The sequence below is a fragment of the Primulina tabacum genome, chromosome 17 (assembly GCF_025594145.1).
Source record: "Primulina tabacum isolate GXHZ01 chromosome 17, ASM2559414v2, whole genome shotgun sequence".
Classification (NCBI taxonomy): domain Eukaryota; kingdom Viridiplantae; phylum Streptophyta; class Magnoliopsida; order Lamiales; family Gesneriaceae; genus Primulina; species Primulina tabacum.
Window position 1 is genome coordinate 1,313,492 of NC_134566.1, and position 10,897 is coordinate 1,324,388.

The 10,897-nt window shown below is 35.7% G+C and overlaps 1 protein-coding gene across 1 annotated transcript; it reads left to right on the forward strand.

Moving 5' to 3' along the window:
• The first annotated feature begins 1,351 nt into the window (after nt 1-1,351).
• On the forward strand, nt 1,352-7,567 carry LOC142531519 (kinesin-like protein KIN-5D). Its single transcript, XM_075637674.1, has 22 exons — nt 1,352-1,546; nt 1,630-1,759; nt 2,100-2,255; nt 2,340-2,816; nt 2,952-3,049; nt 3,138-3,294; nt 3,391-3,460; nt 3,568-3,644; nt 3,727-3,780; nt 3,872-3,952; nt 4,036-4,147; nt 4,361-4,447; nt 4,533-4,708; nt 4,787-4,948; nt 5,032-5,139; nt 5,223-5,381; nt 5,461-5,544; nt 6,167-6,372; nt 6,478-6,579; nt 6,664-6,773; nt 6,863-7,014; nt 7,208-7,567. Exons 1-22 carry the CDS (start codon nt 1,383-1,385, stop codon nt 7,424-7,426), a joined length of 3,141 nt encoding a protein of 1,046 aa, XP_075493789.1. The 5' UTR covers nt 1,352-1,382; the 3' UTR covers nt 7,427-7,567.
• The last annotated feature ends 3,330 nt before the right edge of the window (nt 7,568-10,897 follow it).

Genomic DNA, 10,897 nt, shown 5'->3' on the forward strand with positions numbered 1-10,897 from the left:
ATAATGCAATTTCATAAATCATGCACCATTAAAATCATTTTAAACTTAAATAAATAATTTAACGATTAAATAAATGCATAGGTTTTACGTGTACTGATTTTGGGCTCTACAATTTTGATTTTTTTTCTGAAAATGTGACTTATTTATTGAAAAAAGGGGAGAAGATCCGAAAAAGCCTCATTGATGTGACATTTGGACCTTAAAACTGTTAATAGACCATTAAAAATCGTTGATAATTTTTCTTTTTTATTGTTATAAACTTTTTCAAAACTATTCAAATAGAATTCGATCAAACTATTCTCGCCTTCTTGATGAATAGTGTATCAAATTGATGTCAAATCAAATATGCCTTCAAACGATTCGTATATAATATATATTTCACAAGAACATGAAATAAAAAGAGGATTTCAAATCAAAATATTTGAAATATATAAATTTGACATGACTTTGTTTAATAGTAAATTTGAAATTGAAACATAAAAAATATATTTAGCTAACACAATATATATTTTTAAAAGCTAATATTAGGAATTTCAAATTATTATTCTAATTTTGATTCAAATTCATTCAAACATTTCAATTGGACTAAACGATTTCATCCAACTACAAAGCATATAATGTATATTTACAACGGTCAAAATCTCACACACAAACGGGATGTCTTAGACTGTCCTCGCTGGTTTGTTTCAACCTCCTGCACGGCCAATGAACGGCCCGGATCATTCCACATGAGTGATCCGGGTCCACCTCCCTGTAAAAAAAAAAAAAAATTGGCTCGAAAAAATCCGAGCCGTTGGATCGACTCCTGCAGGCAGTGCCCGCAGGGATAGGGTCGACCGAACCGTCATCGCTTATGGAACTTAACAAATTCAAACCCGATCGACAATCGTGACGGCCATATTTTTTGAGTTTAATCTCTCTCTCTCGACTCCTTTTCTTTTATTATTATTTTAAGTAAAAGTTCCAAAACTTCACACTCAATCTGGTCGCTGTACTGTCTCGGAAGGTATCGCCATTTGTGCTGCTATTCATTGTTCAATCTCCCTCTATTTGCCGGCCGCTTCACCACTTCTACTGTAAGCACATGTATGTCTTTAAATTTTTATCCACAATAATCGTATTTTGCTGCGATTCTTCTGATCTGTAAGTTGCTTTGTTGTTTTCGAATCATAAATCGACTTCTTTCTGGATTTGTCGGTTGTTTGTTCAGTTTTTACAATTTTTTGCTCATTAAAGAAGCCACATTGTATTTTCTCGTTTTGTGGTATGTTTTGTCTGTAGATATTTTCATTTGGGTTTAATGCGACTTGATTTGATTTTTTCAGAGCTGGGTTTGGCTTGTGTCGCAGTGAACAGGCTTAATTTAATAGTGATTGCGGTGAATGGATAGAAGGGGAGGAGGTGGAATGGTGCCGATATCGCCGTCACACACCCCACGTTCCAGCGATAAGACAGCGAGAGATCTGCGATCTGGGGATGGTAGTTTGAACGGAAAGAATGACAAGGATAAAGGAGGTGTCAATGTGCAGGTTATTGTGCGATGCAGGTGAACCTTTTTTTTTCATCGAGTGTTCTGATTTTAATGGTTTTTTTATGGAATTCTAATGGGCTTTATTTATGTTTCATCAGGCCATTGAGTGAGGATGAAGCGAGAGTGCATACTCCTGTGGTGATTTCTTGCAATGAAAACAGAAGAGAAGTTTGTGCTATTCAGAATATTGCCAACAAGCAGATTGATAGGACTTTCAACTTTGACAAGGTCTGATATATCTTCTCCTGCCTACATGTTTTTGTTGTACGCATAAATTTGGGGAATATTAAAAGAGTAGAAATATAAATAACTGAAAATTGTACAACTTCGCTCTATTTTCAGACTTATGGCTATTCATTATATAAGAGACAACGTTGTTGAAGGTTGTTTAAACCATATGATTCTGGTTGTTCATTAAATAGCAACCGGGTGGTTGAATGATTTGTTTTTTCCCCTTGGTTTCTATTTTAAGACCTGGCTGTTTCCCCCCTTATAGTTTCTCTTTTTCTCAGGTGTCAATGCACGCTCTTTTAATAATACAACATAATTTTCTGGATTTTTGTTTTAGATATTTGGTCCAACATCTCAGCAAAAGGATATATATGATCAGTCAATCTGCCCTATAGTTTTTGAGGTCCTGGAGGGGTACAATTGCACCATTTTTGCCTATGGGCAAACTGGAACAGGCAAGACTTACACAATGGAGGGTGGATCAAGAAAAAAGGTTTGATTTATGTCCTCTCTAGCTGTACTGGTTTCGAGATGTATCATGTGCCACTTTATCCTAATGATTTGACTTCTTGCTTAGAACGGTGATATTACGAGTGATGGTGGAGTTATTCCAAGAGCTGTTAGGCAAATATTTGATATCCTAGAGGCCCAAAATGCTGAGTACAGCATTAAAGTTACATTCTTGGAACTCTACAATGAGGAAATTACAGATCTTTTGGCGCAGGAAGAATGTTCAAAATTCATAGATGACAAGTCAAAGAAACCAATAGCGCTTATGGAGGATGGAAAAGGTGGAGTCCTTGTTAGGGGATTGGAAGAGGAGATTGTGTCCACCGCAAATGAAATCTATAGAATCCTAGAGAAAGGTTCTGCTAAAAGGAGAACAGCAGAGACTCTTCTTAACAAACAGAGCAGCCGTTCTCACTCTATTTTTTCAATCACAATTCACATGAAGGAGTGCACCCCAGAAGGAGAGGAGATGATCAAATGTGGGAAGCTTAATTTGGTTGATCTTGCTGGTTCAGAAAATATTTCACGGTCTGGTGCCAGAGAGGTTAGAAAATGCAACTTATCTGATTTTTTTCCTTCTCTATCTGTTCATTAATCTCCACAATGGGGATAGAAGTCATCATAATTTTAACTGAATGTGTCTGTGTGTATAAATTGTTGATCGTGTCTACAATTTCAGGGCAGAGCAAGGGAAGCAGGTGAAATCAACAAGAGCTTGCTGACCCTTGGTCGAGTCATAAATGCTTTGGTTGACCATTCTGTTCACGTACCCTACAGGTAAAAAAAAAAATTCATTTTTCCTTGTTAACCAGATATCCATTATCCAGGTGTGTTTCAAAATGATTAATGTCATGTGAAATCTCAGGGATAGCAAGTTGACAAGGTTGCTTAGAGATTCTCTTGGGGGGAAAACGAAGACTTGTGTAATTGCAACAATATCACCTTCCATCCATTGTTTGGAAGAGACACTTAGCACTCTGGATTATGCTCACCGTGCAAAAAACATAAAGAACAAACCCGAGGTTAGTGGTTTTGAATATTTGGATACAATTCTTCCTTTCTTCAGATGATTATTTTACAGTGTGGACTAATCAGCTAGTACATGGTTGTTATTACAGATCAATCAAAAAATAATGAAATCTGCAATAATGAAGGATCTGTATTCTGAAATCGATCGACTAAAGCAAGGTTGTTTTCAGTGTTTGCGATCTGTTATGAACTTTATCTACGGTTGTTAAGTTCTTCAAAGCAATCTAAACTTCTATATATATAAATAATGACCTAATATCCTTCAGAGGTATATGCCGCAAGGGAGAAGAATGGAATCTATATACCACGAGAACGTTATCTCCAGGATGAGTCTGATAAAAAGGTTTGGTGGTGTTTGCTGAAATTATTTAATGTGATTCCCCATGCCCATGATATGACAGCCATGTTTTTTTCTATTGTTTCAGGCCATGTCCGAAAAAGTAGAGCGCATGGAACTCGATTTAGAATCCAGGGACAAGGTAAAACTAACACTATTTTTTAACCTTAGTCTTTTTGATGTGCTCTGTGGAAACTCAAAGAGTCATCACAAAATTTTCAATTTTTGCGCAGCAACTACTGGAACTCCAGGAATTGTACGATTCTCAACAGCAGTTGACTGTTGAATTAAGTGATAAACTTGAAAAGACCGAGGTATTATTTGACTGTCTACCATTATAATCTTTTTCCCTTTTGCTTTGATGTCGAGGAATGATTTGGGTTCTATTCATATTCAGAAAAAGCTACAAGAAACTGAACATTCATTGCTTGATCTTGAAGGAAGGCACAAGCAGGCAAATGCAACGATCAAAGAAAAAGATTACCTTGTATCCAATCTTCTCAAGTCTGGTACGTGGCATAATATATCAAGCCACAAGTATATAATATATTTAATGGAATATTACTAGCCATTCCATCACTTGTTGTGGCATCTGAAATCTAATTCGATTTTTCATCAATTTTAATTCTTTAACATCTTTTGATTTACCATTAATTTCTCTTTAGTTGTTGGACTAAAAGGGGCCAGTTTTATGAAATTTTCACTTGATTACTTTTTCCTAGAGAAATCACTTGTTGAGCGTGCCCATGAGCTTCGAGCAGAATTGGAGAATGCTGTATCAGATGTCCAAAACCTATTTGCCAAGATTGGTTTGCATCTTGACTTTGAACAAATAATATGCTCAAATATATCAGCAAATGATCCTATATAATGAAAGTGTTGTGAAATCTGTAGAACGCAATGACAAAATAAAAGATGGGAATAAGATTCTTATTCAAAATTTCCAGTCTCAGTTGACTAAGCAACTTGAGATCTTACACAAATCTGTGGCATCTTCTACCACACAGCAAGAGCAACAACTGAAGGAGATGAAAGAAGACATGCAGTCATTCGTAACCACAAAGACTGAGGTATGTCGGTTAGATAGGGACACCCGTTGTATTTTAAAGTTCCTAGTCAATAGAGTTTCTAATCTGTTGCATTTCAAGGCTGCTGGAGAGCTCCGGGAGTGCCTTAAAAACTTGAAAACCATGTATGGTTCTGGTATAAAGGTTTTAGATGATTTAGCCGGACAGCTTTATGGTAACTCTCAATCAACATCTGGTCAACTGAGTTCCGAAGTTTCTAAGCATTCTTCTGCACTAGAGGAGGTGTGCATTTATTGAATATTGCTTTGAGAAAAATCATAGAACCTTATTTCAGCACGAATGATTGCAGTTCATCTGCTGTGCAGCTTTTCAAAGGAATTGCTTCAGAGGCTGATACTTTACTTAATGGCCTTCAAAATAGCCTGCACAGTCAGGAGAACAAATTAACTGTATATGCGCAACAGCAACATGAGGTTGGCATTTCTCAATTTACAGGATGGAAGATGTTTTTTTTTTTTTTGGTTTATCATCAAATTAATTGCAATGTTCTTTTCAGGCTCACAGCAGAGCAGTTGAAACCACTAGATCAATTTCTCAAATAGCTGTAAACTTCTTCAAGACTTTAGATGGGTACGCCACAAAATTGGGCCAGATTGTGGAAGAAGCACATACAACTAATAATTGGAAATTATCTGAATTTGGAAAGAAGTTTGAGGTTTACTTTCTTTGTTTAAAAACTTCATTCAACCTGCGCATCAAACTATTTCTGAGTGGATGTTCAATTTTTTTCATAGGAGTGTGCTGCTCATGAAGAAAAGCAACTACTAGAAAAAGTAGCAGAGCTGCTTGCTAGTTCAAATGCTCGAAAGCGAAAAGTGGTATGCACCTGTAAATGGATAAATTAAATGAATCACTTGGATTTTCATTTTAAACTTTCACCCACTCTTGATGAAAGAGGTAGGTAAAAATTGTCACTTGTGGGAAACTTAAGATTGATCTTTCACAACACATCATTATATATATAAAATTTTCCCACTTCGTTTTTATTACCATTTTCAAGTTCCTAAACATTATTGAATCTGCCAAATTGCCAATGTGTGTGACCTAGTTGCCATTTTCAGTTTTATTTTTATTCGGCCAACAAAGATAAAAGATGCAAAAGGATTTATGCAAAATGTGATACTTGCAAAACCTATATATAATTTTCCCACTTCGTTTTGATTACCATTTTCAAGTTACTAAACATGATTAAATCTGCCAAATTGCCAATGTGTGTGACCCTGTAGTCATTTTCAGTTTTATTTTTATTCGGCCAACCAAGATAAAAAAATTAAAGAGTGATACTTGCAAAACCTCAGTAATAGTCACTTATTCTTTTAATATTGTTAATCATATGATAATAAAATTATTATGGGTCGAATATCTCAGTCTCTTATTCTTTTAATATAGTTACTCAAATGATAATAAATTATTATGTCCTTTTTGCGTTTTTGTTACCAGGTTCAATGTGCGATTGATGGACTTAGGGCGAGTGCAGCTAGCAGAACAACAAGTTTACAGCAGGAGATGTCAATTATGCAAGATACTACTTGTTCTATCAAAGCTGAATGGACAAGTTACATGGAGAGCGCTGAATCCCATTATCTTGAGAACACAGCATCAGTGGAAAGTGGTAAAAATGACTTGGAGGATGTCTTGTATAAATGGTTAGTTTTATATGTTTTTGTTCACAAATTATAGATTCCCTTCCCTGTCATGTCTCTAATTCTCAAATGGGGTTGCTCATTCTTAACAACTAAAAAACTACACAGTATGGAACAAGCAAAATTGGGTGCCCAACAATGGAAAAATGCTCAAGAATCCCTGCATTGTCTAGAGAAGAGCAATATTGCTTCAATGAATGAAATATTTAGGTTAGTACAAATCCCAATATTCAAGCTTTAAAGTTTCACCTGCACATTATCGTCATTTTATGTTTATATGTGACCTAACTATAGGAGAGAAATGGGCACCAATGAACTATTGCGTGGGCGGTTTACTTCTGCTGTGAGCTCTGCTATTGAAGATGCAGATATTGGAAGCAAAAATCTGCTGTCGTCCATTGACCGTAAGATAACTAGTTTATATCTATTTCATCGTTGGTGAAGTTCAACTGAATATTATTCTTGACATCCTTTTCATTTCATTAACTTGCAGGTTCACTACAACTTGACCGTGAGGCATGCACGAATCTTGATTCCATGATTGTTACATGTTGTGGGGACTTACGAGAATTGAACAGTGGGCATCATCACAACATTGTGGAAATAACAGAAAATGCAGGAAAATGCCTTATAGAAGACTATGCGGTAGGAGTCTCTCACATGAGATCTTGTTGCTTGACAAAATTTAGAAAATAAAATTACTGGATTGAATCCAGAACCAAGTACAGAGCAGAACAGATTGCATGAAAAGTTTATGTTGCGTGATACATTTGCTTAAATGACAACTAGAAAAATATGAAAATTTTGTAAGAATGAATCCTTGTTTTGACAATATTAGGTGGATCAACAATCTTGCTCGACACTGAAGAAGAGAGCGATCAACATCCCAAGTGTTTCTTCCATTGAGGAACTCAGGACCCCATCTTTCGAAGAATTGCTCAAGTCATTCTGGGACACTAAATCTTTAAAGCAGCAGGCGAATGGAGAGGTAAAGCAAATGTTAGAGGCTGTTGTTTCTTTGAGAGACTCTCGGCTTCCTCTTACCGCTGTCAACTAGAAAGACTAGATTTGTTGTACAGAAAGTATGTTTTTTGCATTTGGTAATTAGGTAACATCCACACTGAGTTTGATTTATCCTGAAACATTTCATTGATATTCTGAAAACAGAATTCAAATAAGGAATACTCAGTCATCTTTTATTTCATTTTACTCTATTTTACTTTTTTAGTGATGTCTTTTATCGAGGGGATTAGTTACGGAAACTCGTCAGTCGTTACTCTTTTGGTGGACATAGATTAAACCTTCGAACTAATACAATAACTTGCAAATCAGGTTTAGCAGCTTGTCCGAAAAAGTGTTGGCATGACAAATCGAGTTTCAGACCATTAATCAAGTGATCACTTAATTCACTAACTCAAACACGTATTGGACACCACAACGATTTTTATCCTATCAGATTAAATATTTATGTCGTCGATGTCATCCACCGTCAATTTTATGTTATCCTGATGTGACCAGTGAAGAAAACAAAGCCAAAAATTCATACTTGGGGTTGGTTGTAGTCTTCAGATGTGGGCTATATTATTATCCAATGGGCAACCAATTTCAAATACGTTCACTCCAACATTAACAATCGATTTATTTTTGTATTAAATGGACCGATCGAAATTAATATTCAAGAAAAAACAGTGAATTGAACAATAACAATGTTCATAAAGATTGGACTGAATTAAACAAAATCGAACTGATTAATAAAATCAGTGTTAAATTGAACCAAAATATTTTCAAGGAACGAATTTTACATGTCTTAAAGATCATATTTGGTTCGATCCTTAAATTTGGATGGGCATTCATGTATACTGTTGGTTTTTTAACATCCAAACATTTTATTCTAAAAGCCTGCTTAGAAAAAAAAATAGCGGAATTTTTTTATTTATTTATAAATATTACAAATGTTTGAAAGAAAACCCGTAAAATTTTCCATGCATTCTTAAATTTTGGTGACAATAAATAATAACGATCTGTTAAGCTATTCATCGGATGATAGATGATTAGTAGTTGCTGATAGGACATTCAGCTGGATGTGCACTGTGTGAGAACCTGAATTTTCAGCAGCTAGCAATATTCAGTAGCAAAGGAAAATTCCATCAGAAGCTAACAAGTCCACCATCAGCTAATATTTCAGAAGCTGGTATTTTTCCAGCAGATAGAATCCAGCAGCAGACAGAATTCCAGCAGACAGTTACTAATTCAGCTTATGACTTGTAATTGAAGCATTTAACACGGAATAAAGGCTGTTAATGACAGATTATAGTCATTAATTGGGAGACTAACAGTCAGAAGTTTATCTATAAATAACACCCTCAAACATTTGAATTGGTGTTACAAAAATCTTGAGTTATCATTCAAACTAAGAGAGTGTATTTCCGAGCTGAAAAATCCAGTAGCAAGAGCAAGCAGATTCAAGACTTCAACAACCGAAACTCTATCAAATTACTGTAAGTGGGCTTATGTATAAATATCTTGAATCCAGTTTGATGATTCCAGACTTCAATAACACCCTCTAACAGTCAGAAGTTTATCTATAAATAACACCCTCAAACATCTGAATTGGTGTTACAAAAATCTTGAGTTATCATTCGAACTAAGAGAGTGTATTTTCGAGCTGAAAAATCCAGTAGCAAGAGCAAGCAGATTCCAGACTTCAACAACCGAAACTCTATCAAATTACTGTAAGTGGGCTTATGTATAAATATCTTGAATCCAGTTTGATGATTTATGTTTTAAAGCAAAGTTTCTGTATGTTCGATTTCTGATATCTGATTTTTGAAGCACTGAAACTTAGTGAACTAATGGTAGGAATATGTATTCTGAACATTACTGATTACTGATTACTGGCCTCACCCCTTAGAGGAGAGAACATATAGGGGACTGATATCAGTTTAGCCATGAAATTCACAAACGTGCTCAATGCTTATTTGTTAATTTCTGATTCCTGTTATGAATACTGATTTCTGATTACTGATTTCTGAATACTGATTTCTGTTCTGAAAATAATAATTTCTGTATATCATTCGTATTATTATTTCTGTTTTAAAATGGTTTTGAAAACTGGGAGTTATTCCCGCCCCCGCTTACTGAGTGACAACCATATTACTCACCCACCAAACCCATCTCAGATAAGAACGGGGAAGAATTGTTAGAAGAGGAAGAGCAGACTCAATTCTGGGGCTGATGAAGAAGACTGTTCTAAATTATGTTTTCGTTGTATCTGTTAAAATGATACGTTTGGTTTTACATTTTCGCTGTAAAACATTTCTTCTTTGAGTTGTATCAGACAATGAATATTATGAATAAAAGACTGGTTTCTGAATTCTGTACTTCTGAGGCTTGTTGTTTTTGAATGTAAATTTGAGAGCAACGCCGGTGTCAACCAACCCCCGTCCTGGGGCGTGACATTGAAGTGGTATCAGAGCAAACCAGGTTTCATAATATGGGGAGGATGAACTAGAAATAATAAGTTCTGATAGACTTTTGAAAATAAATCCTGAAAGTTACTGAGATAGACTACTGAAAAATTGAGCTACTTTAATAGACTACTGAGACGATAGACTAACTACGTACAATTAGGAAAATCAGTAAGGGAAACAAATCAGAATGCAGTAGAGCTCTGAGTGTTTCAGTAGCATGTCTGAAATAAGCAGCATGTCCGAAATGAGTAGGAAAAAAAAATTCAGTAGACCGAAAACCAGTAGGTTGAAACCAGAACCAGCAGATAGAAATCAGTAGATCTGAATGCAGAAGACCTGGTCATTAGACCTGGAATGCAGCAGACTAATTATAACAATGCTGGAAAGCAGCAGACAGTGCTGGAAAAGCAGCAGACTGATTGCAGTAGCATCAGAATTGCAGTAGACAGTGAATTCCAGCAAGCGCATGCAGTAGACCTTGCAAATGACATGGAAGTTGAGGTGTTTTTCGCGCAAACTTCAAACGGTCATAACTTTTGATCCAGGAAGAATTTTTACTATTAAAAGATACGATTGGAAAGCTCTCGACGAGGAGAACCTAATCTATTAAATGTATAGGCAGTACTGATTTTGTTCATTCCAGTATTCGTCTATACTTGACCTGTATTTTTGAGATCATTTCTGAACATTCACTTCCATGTTTTGGATGTAATATATGACTGACCAGAGTAATTACATTAAGAGCATAGAGAGAAAGCTAGAGAAACTCAAGAAACATAACTACTGCTTGGAGTTAGACAAAGATGAGCTACAGCGTAGAGCAGAACACTTAAGAAGTGATGTTCAATGTTATGATCACTATCTTCATGAAGCGGAAGAGAGGAATAGGAAGGCTCAAGAAGAGTTTGAAACCTCCCAAGAGACTGTTGCAGAGTTCATCGAGTTACGTGATACATTAGTTGAGAAGATCGAAATACTTAAGGATTAAATCACCAACTCGTAAACCAGCATAATCAGTATAGTGAACATACCGATTCTCAGATTCAAGAGCTGCAGGA